The 20,973-nt window shown below is 44.4% G+C and overlaps 1 protein-coding gene and 1 long non-coding RNA gene across 2 annotated transcripts; one reads left to right on the plus strand and one right to left on the minus strand.

Moving 5' to 3' along the window:
* The first annotated feature begins 281 nt into the window (after window positions 1-281).
* LOC122872720 (protein NLRC3-like) lies at window positions 282-20,712 on the plus strand. The gene is made up of 11 exons (XM_044188753.1): window positions 282-318; window positions 5,011-5,160; window positions 5,424-5,543; window positions 6,692-6,870; window positions 7,106-8,434; window positions 8,786-9,290; window positions 9,775-9,948; window positions 11,176-11,349; window positions 12,607-12,780; window positions 13,497-13,670; window positions 18,940-20,712. The coding sequence occupies exons 2-11, from the start codon at window positions 5,030-5,032 to the stop codon at window positions 18,947-18,949; spliced, it is 2,970 nt and encodes a 989-aa protein (XP_044044688.1). The 5' UTR covers window positions 282-318; window positions 5,011-5,029; the 3' UTR covers window positions 18,950-20,712.
* On the minus strand, window positions 14,710-17,716 carry LOC122872721. The gene is made up of 2 exons (XR_006377266.1): window positions 17,482-17,716; window positions 14,710-14,814 (listed from the first exon to the last, which is right to left on the minus strand). It is a non-coding gene; the product is annotated as an uncharacterized LOC122872721 (long non-coding RNA).
* Window positions 20,713-20,973: the final 261 nt, after the last annotated feature.

Here is a 20,973-nt window from a genome sequence, read left to right on the forward strand (position 1 = left end):
CTGTTGGGTTCAGGTGTTTGGAGTTTCCATTTTCTAAACTTCTATTTTCTCAACCTTCTTCAGCTCTGAACAGATTATTAAACACTGAATGATTTCAAGCAGGAACATTGTCTTCTAAAGTTACATCTTTTATTCTTTATTCAGATTGAGGTTCTGCAGTTTGTCAGAGATCAGCTGTGCTTCTCTGGCCTCAGCTCTGAAGTCCAACCCCTCCCATCTGAGAGAGCTGGAGCTGAGTGGAAACGACCTACAGGATTCAGGAGTGAAGCTGCTGTCTGCTGGACTGGAGAGTCCACACTGCAGACTGGAGACTCTGAGGTCAGACACCATTTTTTACTTCTGTGCTGAGATTAATATGATGTGAAAGTTGTGGCGACACTAAACTGCAGACATAAGGCTGATATTAGACTGATCCACACTGAGTATCTTAATGCTGAAGTCTGTTTTCTTCTTCAGTGGTTTAGTCCATTGACTGTGGCAGAGCAATGTTGAGCTACACATAACATATAACAATATAACAAGAAAAATCTCCACTGGATAATTCACTCTGAACCTCTTAAACTCTTGATTTTCATCTCAAATGTCACCTTATGGGTTTTTTAAATAAAATAAAAACATGCATAAATACAAAGAATAAATAAATAATCTGTTTCAACTGTCAGAAAATAACAAATATATTCATCCATCCATCCATCCATCCATCTTCTTCCGCTTATCCGGGGCTGGGTCGCGGGGGCAGCAGTCTAAGCAGGGACTCCCAGACTTCCTTCGCCCCAGACACTTCCTCCAGCTCCTCCGGGGATCTCGAGGCGTTCCCAGGCCAGCCGAGAGACATAGTCCCTCCAGCGTGTCCTGGGTCTTCCTGGGGCCGCCCCGGTGGGACATGCCCAGAACACCTCCCGAGGGAGGCGTCCAGGAGGCATCCGGATCAGATGCCCTAGCCACCTCAGCTGGCTCCTCTCGACGTGGAGGAGCAGCGGCTCTACTCCGAGCTCCCCGTGTGACTGAGCTCCTCACCCTATCTCTAAGGGAGCGCCCAGCCACTCGGGCGGAGGAAGCCCATTTCCGCCGCTTGTATCCGCGATCTTGTCTTTTTCGGTCACTACCCAAAGCTCATGACCATAGGTGAGGGCAGGAGCGTGGGATTGACCGGTAAATCGAGAGCTTTGTCTTTCGACTCAGCTCCTTCTTTACCACAACGGTCCGATACAGCGCCCGCATCACTGCAGACGCTGCACCGATCCGCCTGTCAATCTCACGCTCCATCCGCCCCTCACTCGTGAACAAGACCCCGAGATACTTAAACTCCTCCACTTGAGGCAAGGACTCCCCACCCACGCGAAGAGAGCAAACCACCTTTTTCCGGTCAAGAACCATGGCCTCAGATTTGGAAGAGCTGATTCTCATCCCAGCTGCTTCGCACTCGGCTGCAAACCGTCCCAGTGCATGCTGCAGGTCCCGGTTTGAAGAAGCCATCAGAACGACATCATCTGCAAACAGCAGAGATGAGATCCTGTGGTTCCCAAACCGGACACCCTCCGCCCCTGACTGCGCCTAGAAATTCTGTCCATATAAATTATGAACAGAACCGGTGACAAAGGGCAGCCCTGGCGGAGTCCAACATGCACCGGGAACAGGTCTGACTTACTGCCGGCAATGCGAACACAGCTCCTGCTCCGTTATACAGGGACCGGACAGCCCTTAGCAAAGGGCCCCGGACCCCATACTCCCAGAGCACTCCCCACAAAGCGCCCGGGGCACACGGTCGAATGCCTTCTCCAGATCCACAAAGCACATGTGGACTGGTTGGGCAAACTCCCATGAACCTCGAGCACCCGATGGAGAGTATAGAGCTGGTCCGAGGTTCGACTATCGGACGAATTCTCCTCTCCAGTACCCTGGAATAGACCTTACCGGGAGGCTGAGAAGTGTGATCTTCTCTGTGATTGGAACACACCCTCCGGTCCCCTTCTTATACAGAGGGACCACCACCCCGGTCTGCCAGTCCAGAGGCACTGTCCCAGATCGCCACGCGATGTTGCAGAGACGTGTCAGCCAAGACAGTCCCACAACATCCAGAGACTTAAGATACTCAGGACGGATCTCATCCACCCCAAGCCTTGCCACCAAGGAGCTTGCCAACAACCTCAGTGACTTCGGCCAGGGTGATGGATGAGTCCGCCTCCGGGTCCCCAGCCTCCGCTTCCTCTTCGGAAGACGTGACAGCGGGATTGAGGAGATCCTCAAAGTATTCCTTCCACCGTCCGACAACATCCCCAGTCGAGGTCAACAGCTCTCCACCCGCACCGCACAAGGTGTTGGTGAAGCACTGCTTCCCCTCCTGAGCCGCCGGACGGTTTGCCAGAATTTCTTTGAGGCCGACCGATAGTCCTCCTCCATGGCCTCTCCGAACCTCTCCCAGTCCTGAGTTTTTGCCTCTGCGACCGCACGGGCTGCAGCACGCTTAGCCTGCCGGTACCCGTCAGCTGCCTCGGGAGTCCCACGAGCCAACAAGGCCCGATAGGACTCCTTCTTCAGCCTGACGGCATCCCTTACTTCCGGCGCCCACCACGGGTTCGGGATTGCCGCCGCGACAGGCACCAGAAACCTTGCGACCACAGCTACGAGCCGCCGATCGACAATGGAGGCGGAAAACATGGTCCACTCGGACTCAATGTCCCCAACCTCCCCGGGATCTGGGAGAAGCTCTCCGGAGGTGTGAGTTGTAGACCCTGCTGACAGAGGGCTCCGCCAGACGTTCCCAGCAGACCCTCACGACACGCTTGGGCCTGCCAAGTCTGTCCGGCTTCCTCCCCGCCAGCGGATCCAACTCACCACCAGGTGGTGATCGGTTGACAGCTCCGCCCCTCTCTTCACCCGAGTGTCCAAGACACGCGCGCCGAGGTCAGATGATACGACAACAAAGTCGATCATTTCCCTCCGCCTAGGTGTCCTGGTGCCACGTGCACTGATGGACACCCTTGTGCATGAACATGGTGTTAGTTATGGACAAACTGTAACCAGCACAGAAGTCCAACAACTGAACACCGCTCGGGTTCAGATCAGGGGCCGTTCCTTCCGATTACCCCTCTCCAGGTGTCACTGTCGTTGCCCACGTGGGCGCTGAAGTCCCCAGTAGAACAACGGAGTCCCCGGGCGGTGCACTGTCTAGTACCCTCCCAGGGACCCCAAGAAGGCCTGGTACTCTGCACTGCTGTTCGGCCCGTAGGCCGCCACAACAGTGAGAGACCTGTCCCCACCCGTAGGCGGAGGGACGCGACCCTCTCGCTCACCGGGTAAACTCCAACACGTGGACGGCTGAGCTGTGGGGCTATGAGCAGGCCCACACCAGCCCGCCGCCGCCTCCCCGCCCGGCAACGCCAGAGAAATGGAGCGCCCAGCCCTCTCGAGGAGACGGGTTCCAGAGCCCAGGCTGTGCGTGGAGGCGAGGCCGACTATATCTAGCCGGTAACGCTCAACCTCCCGCACAAGCTCAGGCTCCTTCCCCAGCGAAGTGACATTCCATGTCCCTAGAGCCAGTTTCTGTGTCCGGAGATCTGGTCGCCGGCCCCTGCCTTCGACTGCCGCCCAGATCTCTCTGCACCGCCCCTCACGGATCCTCCTGTGGGTGGTGGGTCCACGGGAGGACGGCCCCACGCCGCTCCTTCGGCTGTGCCCGGCCGGGCCCCGTGGGGAAAGGCCCGCCACCAGGCGCCGCCGTCGGGCACCCACCCCAGGCCTGGCTCCAGGGTGGGGCCCCGGTAGCGCCAATCCGGGCGACGTAACTGGCCTTGATTTTAAACAATCCATTAGGGTCTTCTGAACCGCTCTTGGTCTGACCCGTCACCCTGGACCTGTTTGCCATGGGTGACCCTACCAGGGGCATAAAGCCCCAGACAACATAGCTCCCAGGATCGTTCGGGTACTCAAACCCCTCCACCACGTTAAGGTGGCGGTTCAAGGAGGGGTTTTTTTGCATGTTTGTCACACTTAAATGTTTCAGATCATCAAACAAATTTAAATATTAGTCAAAGATAACACAAGTAAACACAAAATGCAGTTTTTAAATGAAGGTTGTTATTATTAAGGGAAAACAAAATCCAAACCTACATGGCCCTGTGTGAAAAAGTGATTCCCCCCTAAACCTAATAACTGGTTGCTCCACCCTTAGCAGCAACAACTGCAGTCAAGCGTTTGCGATAACTTGCAGTGAGTCTTTTACAGCGCTGTGGAGGAGTTTTGGCCCACTCATCTTTGCAGAATTGTTGTAATTCAGCCACATTGGAGGGTTTTCGAGCATGAACTGCCTTTTTAAGCCAACTTTGTTGGTTTGAACAGCAGGTGGCGCTGCTGCATCAACAATCAGCGGAGACACAAACACACAAACAGACCTTTATCTCCTCTACAAGTCCAGCAGGCTGCAACCAGGAGCAGGGTGTGGTTGCGGCCCGACCGGAGCAAGACGTGGCTGCTGCGATCCAGCAGAGGCAGGAGTGAGCTGCAGCCCACAGAGTTCAGGGAGCTGCCGCAGCACAGGGGGTTCAGGGAGAGGTTGTGGCACCTGCTCCCACTAACTGTGCTCGTTGTTGTTGGATATGAGACCTAATATGGATGGTACCTTGGCACCTTGGTCACGCCTATCACATGCTAATCAGGCACTTAGCAGTGATGAAGTAGATGCAGCCAGAGAACAATAGGCCTGATTACTGATTACTGGGCCATCTTGAAACTATTAGGTCAGTTTCAGGTGAAACTAGCTAATCAACAGATACTCAGGCAGATTCCTTCCTGAGGGCGGGGCTTATGTAACTCAGAGTAGCTTAAATTTCCAGTTCCCGTCCAATTTTTTCACAATTGAGAATGACTTCCGGATGGGAGCCGAAACGTCTTGATTCTGAAAACAGTGTCCAGATGACTACGACTGAAACCTTTTCTACGACTCTTGAATAAACTTGTTCCTCTTGATTCTCGTGTTCTGAGCTTAGTCAGTGTTTCTGTTTCACCTCTCAGACTGACTGAAGGCCAGAAGATGAGTGTTTGTGTGGAGGAAGAGGAGGACAGAGCAGAGTCTCCAGGATCCAGCTGTCTGTCTCTGAAGAGTGACCGGTCCAAACATGATCCTCCAAACTTCAGTAATGAACCTGGACCCTCAGACACAAAGTAAGAGAACTGACACTAACTCATTTATATGACTCATTTTCAGTTACCAGTTACCTGTTTGTTTCTTCCTCTGAGTATCTGTGACAGCTGTCAGTCACCTAGAAGAGCTGTAATCTGATCTGAGAGGACTAATGCAAACTTTTAAACCTCCTGATTATCGACAGCAGCAGCAGTTTGTGTGTTTAGAGCTTCCTAAACGGCTTTCATCAGAGAATCTATCAAGGATTCATGTGATACGAATAAAAACATCTTGGTGTTTGCAGAGTTAAGTCCAACAGACAGAGAGCAGAGTCTCCAGGATCCAGCTGTCTGTCTCTGAAGAGTGACCAGTCCAGACATGATCCTCCAAACTTCAGTAATGAACCTGGACCCTCAGACACAAAGTAAGAGACTGTTTTTACTGTAAACTGAGCTGATGGAAGATGAAGCATTGAGGATGAAGACTAAATGCTAAAAGATTTATATTCATGATGCAGAACTATTAGTGCAGATACTGTTTCAAACTAAGATGGATCTCATTTTATTTCTTTAGCAAAACACCTGAGAACCTCCATTTCAGAATTTACTTTTCAAGAAAACATTCATATATTGTTGCCGTCATGTTGATGTCACTGTAAAGATTTAGAACCATTCACAATCTGAAAGAATCTGCATCAAACATGTCATTTATTTTCTCATATTTGTCCTCAGAATATTTAGTTGTTTGGCTCTTCCTCAGATCAGCTGTTATGATCCACCAGATGCTTCTTGAATCAGTTCATTATAATTGTGCAACATGTGGTGAAAAAGCATTTGTAGAAAAGCTTTGCTCAGCTTGATTAACACTTTGCTTTGAAACATTAGTAAGTGGACCTTTGAGCTCAGATTCTCTCAGCCATATATTGTTCCTGAAGGTGAAGAACAAACATCCATGGGCAGCACGTATCTAAAAGTGATCTATGGATGAAAAAGGGGCAGAAAATGATCAAATGCAGAATTGGACCACTTCTGTTTTTAGAATATTTGAATTGCATTTATACCTTCATTCAATAGTTGACAGTAGAGTGAAGGGAAACAAAGGGAAGGATATACAAAAAAGGAAACTGTGTGGACCTGCGACACCACTGTTACATGCTACGTGTCTTACACTGCTGGTCTTCCACAGTTATTCAGACCACTTCTAACCTCAGTTTAAACCTAACTAACTCAAGCTAAGCTGCCCAGAGTGACTGTAAAACAGTGAAGGACATAATCAGCTGTCTTTAATGGAAGGCTTTTACTGTGAAGTAGCTGCAGGAAGTGTTGAGTTTGTATTAATAACAAACTACAGGCAGATCACTAAATGTTCAATAAGACAGTCAGATAGGAAAAGCAGTTAATTAGTGTTTCTGAAAGCAGGAGAGTTGAGATAAAAGGAACAATCATTGTCATTACAGACTGAAAGCTGAATGCAAACAGAAAAGTAACGACACTTTTACTGTTCTCTGTGAGCGTCTGAGCTTCGACACAGTGTCGTCCAAATCATTTTAGTTCTAAAGAAATGTCTTCACAGAGAGAGGAAGAGGAGTCCTGTTTCTGTGGAGGAGCAGCCGTCCTGCTGTGCTTTGTGTCAGGACGTCCTGAAGGATCCGGTCTCTACCAGCTGTGGACACTGGTTCTGCAGACGGTGCATCACCTCATACTGGGACCAGTCTGCTTCATCAGGAGACTCCTCCTGTCCCCAGTGTGAAGGTAAGATCCAGAACAAGACCTGGACTGCAGACAGCCCGTCAGACCAGCACTGTACAGAGTAAGACTGTACACCTGTCTGCTGATGTCGTCATGTCTGAAAACAGGACTTTCAGTTTAACTACAGGGACATTTATTTTCATAATATTGTTATGAATATCATAGATTCAAAAACACTTTTATTTATCTGTATTCTCGCTCTCTGTTCAGTCTCAGCATGTTTTTTCTTCTCTTTCAGCAGATAGTGGTCTGCAGGAGGTTTTAGATGAACATAAGATCAGTCTGAGGAGGAGATGTGAACGTGTGACTGAAGGAAGTGATGAAACAGGAAGTGGAACCCTCCTCAACAGGATCTACACTGAGCTCTACATCACAGAGGGACAGAGTGAAGAGGTTAATACCCAACATGAGGTGAGGCAGCTTGAGACAGCTTCCAAGATGGAGACCCTCCATGACACTCCAATCAAGTGCCACGACATCTTTAAAGCCTTACCCGGCCAACAGGGACACATCAGAGTCGTTCTGACGAACGGCGTCGCTGGCGTTGGAAAAACCTTCTCGGTGCAGAAGTTCACTCTGGACTGGGCAGAGGGCTTGGAAAACCAAGACGTCAGTCTGCTGATTCTGCTTTCGTTCAGGGAGCTGAACTTGATCAGAGATGAGCGGTACAGTCTTCTCCAGCTGCTCCATGTTTTCCATCCAACATTACAGAAGGTCACAGCAGAGAAGCTCGCTGTCTGGAAACTTCTGTTCATCTTTGACGGCCTGGATGAAAGCAGACTTTCACTGGATTTCCACAACAATGAGGTCGTGTCTGATGTCAGACAGAAGTCATCAGTCAACGTGCTGCTGACAAACCTCATCGAGGGGAATCTGCTTCCCTCGGCTCTCGTCTGGATCACTTCCCGACCTGCAGCAGCCAATCAGATCCCTCCTTCATGTGTTGGCAGGGTGACAGAAGTACGAGGCTTCACTGACGCCCAGAAGGAGGAGTACTTCAGGAGGAGAGTCAGTGATGAAGAGCTGTCCAGCAGAATCATCTCGCACATCAAGACATCCAGGAGCCTCCACATCATGTGTCTGATCCCAGTCTTCTGCTGGATCACTGCTACAGTTCTGGAGCACATGTTGACTACAGACCAGAGAGGAGAGCTGCCCAAGACCCTGACTGACCTGTACTCACACTTCCTGCTGGTTCAGACAAAGAGGAAGAAGCAGAAGTATGATGAGGGACATGAGACGAGTCCACAGGAGCTGACGGAGGCTGATAGGAAGGTTCTTCTGAAGCTGGGGAGGCTGGCGTTTGAACAGCTGGAGAAAGGAAACATCATGTTCTACCAAGAAGACCTGGAGCAGTGTGGTCTGGATGTCTCAGAGGCCTCGGTGTACTCAGGAGTTTGTACAGAGATCTTCAGAAGAGAGAGTGTGATCTTCCAGAAAACAGTCTACTGCTTTGTTCATCTGAGCGTTCAGGAGTTTCTGGCTGCCGTCTACATGTTCCACTGTTACACCGACAGGAAGACAGAGGTACTGGAGGACTTCCTGGAAGATAGGGATGATGATGATGGTGATGGTGATGATGGTGATGATGGTGATGATGGTGATGATGGTGATGATGATGGTGATGGTGATGATGGTGATGATGATGATGATGGTGATGATGATGGTGATGATGATGATGATGATGATGGTGATGATGATGATGATGATGATGATGATGATGATGATGATGATGATGATGATGATGATGATGATGATGATGATGATGATGATGATGATGATGATGATGATGATGATGATGATGATGATGATGATGATGATGATGATGATGATGATGGTGATGATGATGATGATGATGATGATGATGATGATGATGATGATGATGATGATGATGATGATGATGATGATGATGATGATGATGATGATGATGATGATGACAATGACATCTATGACCATTACCCATCTCTGGATGTCTTCCTGAGGAGAGCCATGAAGAAATCCCTAAAGAGTAAAAATGGCCACCTGGACCTGTTTGTCCGCTTCCTTCATGGCCTCTCTGTGGAGTCCAACCAGAGACTCTTAGGAGGCCTGCTGGGTCGGACAGACAACAGTCCAGAAATCATCCAGAGAGCCATCAACAACCTGAAGGAGAAGAGGACAAAAATCTCTCCTGACAGAAGCATCAACATCTTCCACTGTCTGATGGAGATGAACGACCACTCAGTACATCAGGAGATCCAAGAGTTCCTGAAGTCAGAGAACAGATCAGAGAAGAAACTCTCTGTGATCCACTGCTCAGCTCTGGCCTACATGCTGCAGATGTCAGAGGAGGTTCTGGATGAGTTGGACCTGAAGAAGTACAACACATCAGTGGAGGGACGATGGAGACTGATTCCAGCTGTGAGGAACTGCAGAAAGGCTGTGTAAGTCCAGATGTGATTATCAACACTGTAAAGTAAAGCTGAATCCATCAGTATTAGAGTAAAGATACACACTTTACACACATGCACAATATAAAACTTCCACACTATAAGTTTCCTAAACTAGTAATAAACCTGTTGATAAATAATTCTACATGTGCACAAATACAAAGCACAGAGCAGCTTTTGAGCAGGTTAACAAGGGAGACGGCTTTAAAACCTACAGTGACTTTACAGCTCATTGAACATTGCGTTAAAATAAAGTTTAACAAACACAAAGCACAGCACACTGTTCATCAAAATATGACACGTTTACATTGCAGTCATTTGACACTTTTGTCTAAAGCTGCAATTTGGGCTTTCTGATGTTACTCAAGGACACTTTGACATGTGGACAGGAGGAGCTCAAGTTTCAAACCACAAACCTTGTGATCAATAAAGTGTCAGATTTTATTATACTTAAGTTTTATATTCTCCATCATCACAGACTTTCTGGCTGTCGACTCTCAGAGACTCACTGTGAAGTCGTGGCCTCAGCTCTGAAGTCCAACCCCTCCCATCTGAGAGAGCTGGACCTGAGTTACAACGAGCTGCAGGATTCAGGAGTGGAGCTGCTGTCTGCTGGACTGGAGAGTCCACACTGTAGACTGGAGACTCTGAGGTCAGTACATGTATTTTGCCCTTGTTCAGTGTATATCTACCAAATTTGAATCCATGACAGAAGTTTTAAATTTCCTTCAGTTCTCGTTTTCTGGGTTTGTCTGAGCTCAAATCACAACAGATATTTTTAAAAGTTTGTCAGTCTGAACAGTTTGGCTCCAAATTTAGTCTGTACTCAATCTGGGTTGGTGTTATTAAGGAAACTGTGGGATTTATCCTTCAGTGTGCTGCGAAATTAAATCAAGATTTGTATTTTGTTACATGTGAGACACATCTATATATAAATAAAATAAAAGATCAACACATTTTCAGGAATAAAGTCTTTTTATACATAACCTTCAGAACACAGTATTTTACAGGAACGTCTACATTTATACATAAAGCCCCTCTCTCTCACATACAGACACAAACACACTCTAAAACTCACATACAGGAGCACAGAGACAGAGAAAGGTGTTTGAAGCATCGTGTCTGATCCGTGACTCTTCAACATGTAACGATGCTTCCTGTCAGAAAATGATGTCACCTTGTGTTCCGACTCCACCAGTAAACAGGAGCATAAATAATACACGATATTTGTACGGGAAGGTACTAGGTTACATTTAAGATGAAGAGAACATGCCTCTCACTTTGCTCAGTGCACCTTTGATCCAGTTATAAAGATGATTGAGGATGAAGCTCACAGTCAGTCAGCTGTGTGTTGATGGAGATGCCACAACATTCATACAACTATTCATGTCAACACAGATCAATAACATGCTGCTGATCTCAGTCAAGTCTGGAATGGTTTTCAGACATGTTGTTACTATTGTTACTTTCATTTTCTTCCTATTTCTAATTCCTAACAATTGTGTCATTTTATGAAAAATACTAAGATGTTTTCTGTGGAATTCCAAAACGGCCAATGTGAAATAAATACATAAATAATACTATAAGTAAAAACAAAACTTTACAAACCTCTTTAACATCTGTCCCTGCACTTCTGATGTTCTCATTTCAAAGCTCAGATTTAGACTATTCTCATCACCACTGCTGACATTTGGATGATGTCTGCAGAAGGCTGACATGATGATGATCCACAATAACACAATGACAAAGTCACTCTACTCATTTTAGGGAGAAGCTCATTGATTAGGACAGAGTGATGTTGAGCTACACATTTCAAACCTGAACACATCTGATCGGATTATTAATGGATTTTTATCTCCATCATTTATTCTTTATTCAGATTGAGTTGCTGCAGTTTGTCAGAGATCAGCTGTGCTTCTCTGGCCTCAGCTCTGAAGTCCAACCCCTCCCATCTGAGAGAGCTGGAGCTGAATCACCACTACCTGCAGGATTCAGGAGTGAAGCTGCTGTCTGCTGGACTGGAGAGTCCACACTGCAGACTGGAGACTCTGAGGTCAGTTCACTGACTCTGTTACTATTGTAGATCTTGTGTTTAATTAACATTTGAACCTAGTTTATGTTCATACATAACTTACATCCATAAAGTTGTAAATTTCCTTTTGTTCATCTTTTCATGTTTCTTGCACTAAATTTAGTCTGCAGTCACAAAAGACTTCAGTTAAAGAAACTGTAGAAAATGTCCCCTGTTAGCTGTTGAAGTAAATTCATGTGTATAATATTTAGTTAAAGGTCACATCTGTATACAGAAGATCCTCTGAACTAATTTTTGTTTTAATGTAATTAAGTTTAGTTGCTTAAGTAGAAATATTTCTTTGAATTCTGTTAACGTCAATGTGTTTTCATAAATAATGTCTGATCATTGATATTGATCCTTCAGAACACACACACACACACACAAAAGCATATTTCTAAATGCAGCTGTTTTGTCGTGTGTACGATCTTTGAACCCCAAAAAATGCAGAATACCGTGAAATCTTTGCAATCCAAAACACACTTTATTGGAAATAAAGTTGAATGGTGAACGAGCAGAGTAGACTGATGACGACAGGCAAGGTGAAGCTGGCTGGAGAAGCAGGCAGACAGACAGGAATCCAGGAAACAACAGGAGCGGTGATAACCAGCACTGGGTAATCCTTTAGGCAGAGCAAAACAGACAGGATCAAAAACACGAGGGAAAAACACACTTGCAAAAGGTACTTAACTTTAGAGAGAGCCTAGACGTAGTTGTCGTACAATGTAAAGGGCCGATCTGGCGTCGGTGTAGTGGAAAAGCCTGGTATATAAGCTGTGAAGACTGATGAGTAGATAGGAGACAGGTGTGCTGGTGATCAGCAGCAGGTGGGAGGTTCCTAGAGCCAGGCAGGTAACATACACACACACATATCCAAAGACAAGTAGGGGACCCACAAGACACACCAGGAAGGGGAACACAACAGAGAACACAGGGCTGGAGAGGAAAAGGTGGCAGACTACCACATGTTTAAAGCATAAATATAGTTTTTCTGCTGTAATTCCAGACCTGACTGAGATCAGCAGCATGTTATTGATCTGTGTTGACATGAATAGGTGTATGAATGTTGTGCTGACATGATGATGATCCACAATAACACAATGACAAAGTCACTCTACTCATTTTAGGGAGAAGCTCATTGATTAGGACAGAGTGATGTTGAGCTACACATTTCAAACCTGAACACATCTGATCGGATTATTAATGGATTTTTATCTCCATCATTTATTCTTTATTCAGATTGAGTAACTGCAGGTTGTCAGAGATCAGCTGTGCTTCTCTGGCCTCAGCTCTGAAGTCCAACCCCTCCCATCTGAGAGAGCTGGAGCTGAGTGACAACAAGCTGCAGGATTCAGGAGTGAAGCTGCTGTCTGCTGGACTGGAGAGTCCACACTGCAGACTGGAGACTCTGAGGTCAGTTCACTGACTCTGTTACTATTGTAGATCTTGTGTTTAATTAACATTTGAACCTAGTTTATGTTCATACATAACTTACATCCATAAAGTTGTAAATTTCCTTTTGTCCATATTTTCATGTTTCTTGCACTAAATTTAGTCTGCAGTCACAAAAGACTTCAGTTAAAGAAACTGTAGAAAATGTCCCCTGTTAGCTGTTGAAGTAAATGAAAGTGTATAATTTTTAGTTAAAGGTCACATCTGTATACAGAAGATCCTCTGAACTAATATTTGTTTTAAAGTAATTAAGTTAAGTTGCTGAAGTGGAAATATGTCTTTGATTTCTGTTAACGTCAATGTGTTTTCACAAATAATGTCTGATCATTGATATTGATCCTTCAGACACACACACACACACACACACACACACACACAGGTCAAAGCATATTTCTAAATGCAGCTGTTTAAAGCATAAATATAGTTTTTCTGCTGTAATTCCAGACCTGACTGAGATCAGCAGCATGTTATTGATCTGTGTTGACATGAATAGGTGTATGAATGTTGTGCTGACATGATGATGATCCACAATAACACAATGACAAAGTCACTCTACTCATTTTAGGGAGAAGCTCATTGATTAGGACAGAGTGATGTTGAGCTACACATTTCAAACCTGAACACATCTGATCGGATTATTAATGGATTTTTATCTCCATCATTTATTCTTTATTCAGATTGAGGAGCTGCAGTTTGTCAGAGATCAGCTGTGCTTCTCTGGCCTCAGCTCTGAAGTCCAACCCCTCCCATCTGAGAGAGCTGGACCTGAACTACAACAAGCTGCAGGGTTCAGGAGTGAAGCTGCTGTGTGGTTTTCTGGAGAGTCCACACTGCAGACTGGAGACTCTGAGGTCAGTTCACTGACTCTGTTACTATTATAGATCTGATATGTTTAATTAACATTTGAACCTAGTTTATGTTCATACATAACTTACATCCATAAAGTTGTAAATTTCCTTTTGTCCATATTTTTATGTTTCTTGCACTAAATTTAGTCTGCAGTCACAAAAGACTTCTGTTAAAGAAACTGTAGAAAATGTCCCCTGTTAGCTGTTGAAGTAAATGAAAGTGTATAATTTTTAGTTAAAGGTCACATCTGTATACAGAAGATCCTCTGAACTAATATTTGTTTTGAATGAATTAAGTTTAGTTGCTGAAGTAGAAATATCTCTTTGATTTCTGTTAACGTCAGTGTGTTTTCATAAATAACGTCTGATCATTGATATTGATCCTTCAGAACACACACACGCACACACACACACACACACACACACACACACACACACAGATCAAAGCATATTTCTAAATGCAGCTATTTAAAGCATAAATATAGTTTTTCTGCAGTAATTCCAGACCTGACTGAGCTCAGCAGCATGTTATTGATCTGTGTTGACATGAATAGGTGTATGAATGTTGTGCTGACATGATGCTGATCCACAATAACACAATGACAAAGTCACTCTACTCATTTTAGGGAGAAGCTCATTGATTAGGACAGAGTGATGCTGAGCTACACATTTCAAACCTGAACACATCTGATCGGATTATTAATGGATTTTTATCTCCATCATTTATTCTTTATTCAGATTGAGTGGCTGCAGGTTGTCAGAGATCAGCTGTGCTTCTCTGGCCTCAGCTCTGAAGTCCAACCCCTCCCATCTAAAAGAGCTAGAGCTGAGAGGAAACAAGCTGCAGGATTCAGGAGTGAAGCTGCTGTCTGCTGTACTGGAGAGTCCACACTGCAGACTGGAGACTCTGAGGTCAGACAACATTTTTTACTTCTGTGCTGAGATTAATATGATGTGAAAGTTGTGGTGACACTAAACTGCAGACATAAGGCTGATATTAGACTGATCCACACTGAGTATCTTAATGCTGAAGTCTGTTTTCTTCTTCAGTGGTTTAGTCCATTGACTGTGGCAGAGCAATGTTGAGCTACACATTTAAAACCTGAATATAACAAGAAAAATCTCCACTGGATAATTCACTCTGAACCTCTTAAACTCTTGAGTTTCATCTCAAATGTCACCTTATGGGTTTTTTAAATAAAATAAAAACATGCATAAATACAAAGTATAAATAAATAATCTCTGTTTCAACTGTCAGACAATAACAAATATATTCAGTATTTGCTTTTTCCAACATATTTATGAAGCTATATGATGCTTATACTGACTGAAGAGTTTAAACTGAGGAAGCTTTGATTTTATGACTCCACTGTTCCTAAAAGAAATGTTGTAGATGTCTTTTGTTCACATTTCTGACATATTTGGCATCTTTGGAAACTTTGGGATCTTGAGTCGAATCTTAAATCAGTTTCTGTGGGTTTTTATTTGTGTTTGGCTGCACAACATGAGTTTGTATAGATGGAGCCACTGGTGGAGCTGGCAGAGGTTAAGAGGTGAAGTCACTACGTCTTTATTGAAGCAGCAGCACGATGTCATTAATATTAATGAGAGCTCTTTTTCACTTTCTGTATTTTACAGTTTGAACCTGCAGCCTGTTGGGTTCAGGTGTTTGGAGTTTCCATTTTCTAAACTTCTACTTTCTAAACCTTCTTCAGCTCTGAGCAGATTATTAAACACTGAATGATTTCAAGCAGGAACATTGTCTTCTAAAGTTACATCATTTATTCTTTATTCAGATTGAGGTGCTGCAGTTTGTCAGAGATCAGCTGTGCTTCTCTGGCCTCAGCTCTGAAGTCCAACCCCTCCCATCTGAGAGAGCTGGAGCTGAGCTACAACAACCTGCAGGATTCAGGAGTGAAGCTGCTGTGTGATTTTCTGGAGAGTCCACACTGCAGACTGGAGACTCTGAGGTCAGTTCACTGACTCTGTTACTATTATAGATCTGATATGTTTAATCAACACTTGAACCTAATTTATGTAAGTTACATCCATAAAGTTGTAAATTTGTTTTAGTTCATATTTTCATGTTTCTTGTACTGAATTTAGTCACAAAAGACAGTTTCTTAAAGAAACTGTAGAAAATGTCCACTGTTAAGGCCTTTAAACAGCAACACGAATAAACGGCACAAAACTGAGAATAATTCTGATGTGAATTTTGACTATTCACATCAAGCGCGACGAGATTTTGCGAAGAAATTATTATGATTCTAAAAAACAATTTTCAAACACTTTGTTTTGTCAATGTGATTTTTCCGGATTAATACAGAATACCAGATTTTCCGACCTGAAAACGTGACCCACGTGAATCATGCAGATGCAGATCCGTTAAAACTATGTTATGGTCGCGCTAGCTTCTCCGTCCTCTCCTCCACGTGTTTGACCGAGGGCGGGCTCAGCTCCTACACACAGCGGACAGCAGAGCAGAGCGGCCGCGGTGGAGACAGTGAACCAGGTGAAGTGAAGGGAACGTACTGGAGTTGACGACAACTCGAGGAAAAAGCAGAAAAGCCATTTTTCCACCTGCTTTGTCCACAGTTGTTGTTACAACCACAGCGCGCTTATTAAGCTAATAGCTAAGTGTTCCGAACAAGCTTCAAAGAGGTCAAAGTTCATTAATGTAAAGCAGGATGTTGCTGCTGCAGCTGGTGGAGCTGGAGCTCATGTTGAACCGGTTTGTATCGGACTGCAGCTGATGATGCTTTTCATTCTGGATCCATCTGCTGATTCTTTTCTCCATCCATCGATCCATCGATCGATCGGTTTGGAAAACTGGTGAAAACAGTGAGAAACGCCGTCACGACGACCCAGAGCCCAAAGCGACGCCTTCACCGTGTCGTCGTGTCCGACCGACAGTCCAAAGCTCGACGTTATTAACAAACATTACAGTTATTACAGTCATTCAGAGGAAAAGCAGCAGATCTGCACATCTGAGGAGCTGCAGCCAGGAAGTGATTTACAGGAAAAATGACTTCATCCATCAAAACAGCTGCTGATTAATTTTCTGTCAATCGACTGATTGATTAATCGACTAATCGTACAAACAGTTGGGTAGTTTAATTTATAACAAATCTTTTTTTTTTCCAATATAGTTTTTCTGCTGTAATTCCAGACCTGACTGAGCTCAGCAGCATGTTATTGATCTGTGTTGACATGAATAGGTGTATGAATGTTGTGCTGACATGATGATGATCCACAATAACACAATGACAAAGTCACTCTACTCATTTTAGGGAGAAGCTCATTGATTAGGACAGAGTGATGTTGAGCTACACATTTCAAACCTGGACACATCTGATCGGATTATTAATGGATTTTTATCTCCATCATTTATTCTTTATTCAGATTGTGGAACTGCAGTTTGTCAGAGATCAGCTGTGCTTCTCTGGTCTCAGCTCTGAAGTCCAACCCCTCCCATCTGAGAGAGCTGGACCTGAGTCTCAACAACAAGCTGCAGGGTTCAGGAGTGAAGCTGCTGTGTGATTTTCTGGAGAGTCCACACTGCAGACTGGAGACTCTGAGGTCAGACACCATTTTTTACTTCTGTGCTGAGATTAATATGATGTGAAAGTTGTGGTGACACTAAACTGCAGACATAAGGCTGATATTAGACTGATCCACACTGAGTATCTTAATGCTGAAGTCTGTTTTCTTCTTCAGTGGTTTAGTCCATTGACTGTGGCAGAGCGATGTTGAGCTACACATTTAAAACCTGAATATAACAAGAAGAATCTCCACTGGATAATTCACTCTGAACCTCTTAAACTCTTGATTTTCATCTTATATTCAACATAATGTTTTTTAAAAACTAAATGATAATAAATAAACAAAAATACAATAAATGAATAATCTGTTTCAACTAAACTTCTACTTTCTCAACCTTCTTCAGCTCTGAACAGATTATTAAACACTGAATGATTTCAAGCAGGAACATTGTCTTCTAAAGTTACATCATTTATTCTTTATTCAGATTGAGGTTCTGCAGGTTGTCAGAGATCAGCTGTGCTTCTCTGGCCTCAGCTCTGAAGTCCAACCCCTCCCATCTGAGAGAGCTGGATCTGAGTCAGAATGACCTGCAGGATTCAGGAGTGAAGCCGCTGTCTGCTGGACTGGAGAGTCCACACTGCAGACTGGAGACTCTGAGGTCAGTAGAGGGCTGGAGTCAGTCCATGCTGCTTTCAGCAGTATTGTACTAAACACAGTTAGTATCAAAGCAAAGATCCAGTATTTCCTGTAAACCTCCGACCTTCTCAGTGGCTGCTTTCCTCAGTGAAGCTGTGAGAGGAGGATGGTGACGGGCTTCAGGATTGGACAGAGAGAGAGAACAGTCAGCCAATCAGATGAGCCAGAAGCTCGTTGTGATCGTGTGTGTGTGAGTCGATGTGAAGACGACTGTTGTTGCTGTGTTCATGTCTACAGGAAATAAAGCTGGATTCCAGCTGGCAGCATTACAACATGTACAGAGACAGTGTCCTCGTTCATCAGACTGTCGTAGCATCAAATCTGATCTCAAAGTGTTTGTTCTCTCATTTCAACACTAAACAACTGATCAGTTCATCTTTGTCACAGCTCTGAGATCAGTCTGACTGAAGCCTGCAGATCACTGGCTCTTATTTCAAAGAACCATCGTTACATTTAGTCACCATGTGGTCTTTCTGCAGACCAGAACCTCTGCTGAAGTCCAGTAATCACATTTGTATATCCGTCCTTCTGTCATTTGTTTCGTACAAATATTTTCAATGCCAGCCTGCATATTTATTTGTCAGGTGATATTTTAAAAACTGATAAGATGTTCATCATCACACAGTGACTTGCTTTAAATTTAACAGTAGTTCATATGTAACAGCAGTAAATCCATCATTAAAGTGAGCAGTGAACATCTCTCTGTTTCTGCAGTCATGATGCGTTCAGGGACTCTCAGCACTTTATTTCCACTGTGTGCTTCAGTGAAATCTGCAGAGTAAACAGACTCGATGCCCAAAGTCTCTGCAGGTGTGTGAGCTTCCAGCTCAGTGTGTTCACTCCAACACGTTAACATGAGCGCTGAAAGGAAGCTGGCTGCGCTACACAGCCGCTCCACTTCTGGTCTGAACAGGACTGAGGTCCCTGCTGGTCTTTATACTGGATGTGCTGCTTCACTGACTGACAGCTGATGGAGGGAGTCTCTGTAAACACTGATTTATCACTTCTGCTGTCTGTCTTCTTCTCTCATCAGATGGAAGTGATCAGAAAGGCGGTTGTGTTGAGAGGACCAGCTGTGTCCTGATGATCCAGAGGTTGAAGCAGCAGCTGGTGTGTGGAGAGGCTCTGACTGGGCCATGTTACTGGGAGGTGGAGTGGAGAGGAGAGCTTCACCCAGCAGTGACTGACGGAGGAATCACAACAAGTGGAGATGAGTGTCGGTGCTGCAGTCTGAACTGCTCTGAGATCAGCTCCACTGTCAGACACAAAGGCAAGTCCACCATCGTCCCTGTGTGTTCCTCTGGATGTGGCAGAGTATCGTCAGTGTATCTGGACTCTCTGCTGCTGCTCTGTCCTTCTACACCGTCTCTGCAGACACACTGAGACTCCTCCACTCCTTCTGCTCCACCTCCTCCACCTGGACCTGGACCTGGACTTTATTTAGTCTTTTTTACGTTCTTTCAGATATTCTGAACCCAAAGTGCCTCTGCAGCTTCCTTCTGTTTATGTAGATGAACACGTTTCATTTCTTTGCTTTCTGTCGCAGCTCCACCCTGTGGAACGATGGAGTGTTGCAGTTCATGTCCGCATGTTTCTAAATAACAGTGGAAGTTGATGTTGTATGTGTGTAGCGTTACCTCTCTGAAGTTCTGGTTATTTCCACCAATAGCAGCTGTTTCTCATATTGTAACAGATTTGCTTGTAACAAACAGAAAGAAGCAGATACAACCTGATTCAGTCTGGATTCAATCAAGGAAAGTCAGCACCTTATATTTTATTTTGTATATCGTTCAAATAAAAAAATCTGTTCAACGATTATCAACGTGTAACTGTAGAAAGACATATTTTATATTTCAGTATATAAATCGATTAGAAGTACAGACACAAAAATAATCCAGACTCTCTGGTTTTGGTTGAAAACAAAGAAAAAATTTTTTAGGTCAAATGAAGAAACAAAGGCAGCAGCAGACTCCAGATGAGCTCTATGGAAATACGTGATTGGTTGATTTATTCTGTGTCACGAGCTGTGTTCGCTTTCATGCAAAACATACTGTTTGTGTTTCATGCTATCTATAATTACCTGCTTAATACACTTCCCCTGTGATACAAATCTGCATGGTGTAAAAAAAATCCATTTCTGAAAATCCAAACCAGCTCGACGTGAGATGAGAGTAAATGATGGAGCAGCAGCTGACGCTGAGCTGGGTTTAGATGTTCGACACCAGAACTCAGCATGAATTAGTCTCACGGAAATTTAAGGTGCATTCAAAATATATTTCTTTCATGTTGATTTTTTTTCTAAAATCTCTTGTATTTTCTGTTTTCTCCGGTTCCCCGGCCTTCGTCCAGTCTTTGTGTTCAGTTCTGTTCTGTTAAATAAAGCCAATAAAGATTTTGAAGATGTTGTGGGTGTTTGGCTCGTTCTCAGTAAAAACCACAAACCAATTCAACTTTGATGAACTTATCGTATCGTTCGCCACATTATCATGCAGATACTCAGCTTCATCCAGTGTCAGACAACAAAACAGAAACTTTAATGTCTTTCCAACAAACTGGTGGCCTTGTTAGCAGGTCAGCTGTTCCCTGTAAACAACAAAGATTTCACAGTTAACAATTAAAGCTAATGAAACAATAAAACATTTACAGACATTCAACGTGATTCCTCGGTGTCATTTTCTATGGAAGCTGAGTGCAGTCGTGGTTGATAATTCATATTTTAGGCTCATTATTTAGACTTCAGGACTTGTGCTGATTTTTTGGCACGTTGTAAAGATCAAACTGCTGCCTCAGAAACATGATGTAACTATTTCAAGTCTGGCGTCGAGATCTCGGTCTCACGAGCGTCCGGACTCGGACTTCTCTTCTGTCTCCAGTCTCGAGTCGGCTTCACTTCGAATCTCAGTTCTGTTATTTTCAAGTGCAGGCGATGGTCGAATCAGTGAGTCTTAGCCACGTAATAACCAAGCGTCCTCAGATGCTGAATATTTAGTTTTTAATTTCAGTTTATATCTTTCTCTTGTAATCACACTTTTAGCAAATAATGCAACACTGTGTGTTTCCATCCACA

This window comes from Siniperca chuatsi, unplaced genomic scaffold, assembly GCF_020085105.1.
Source record: "Siniperca chuatsi isolate FFG_IHB_CAS unplaced genomic scaffold, ASM2008510v1 Contig00089, whole genome shotgun sequence".
Classification (NCBI taxonomy): domain Eukaryota; kingdom Metazoa; phylum Chordata; class Actinopteri; order Centrarchiformes; family Sinipercidae; genus Siniperca; species Siniperca chuatsi.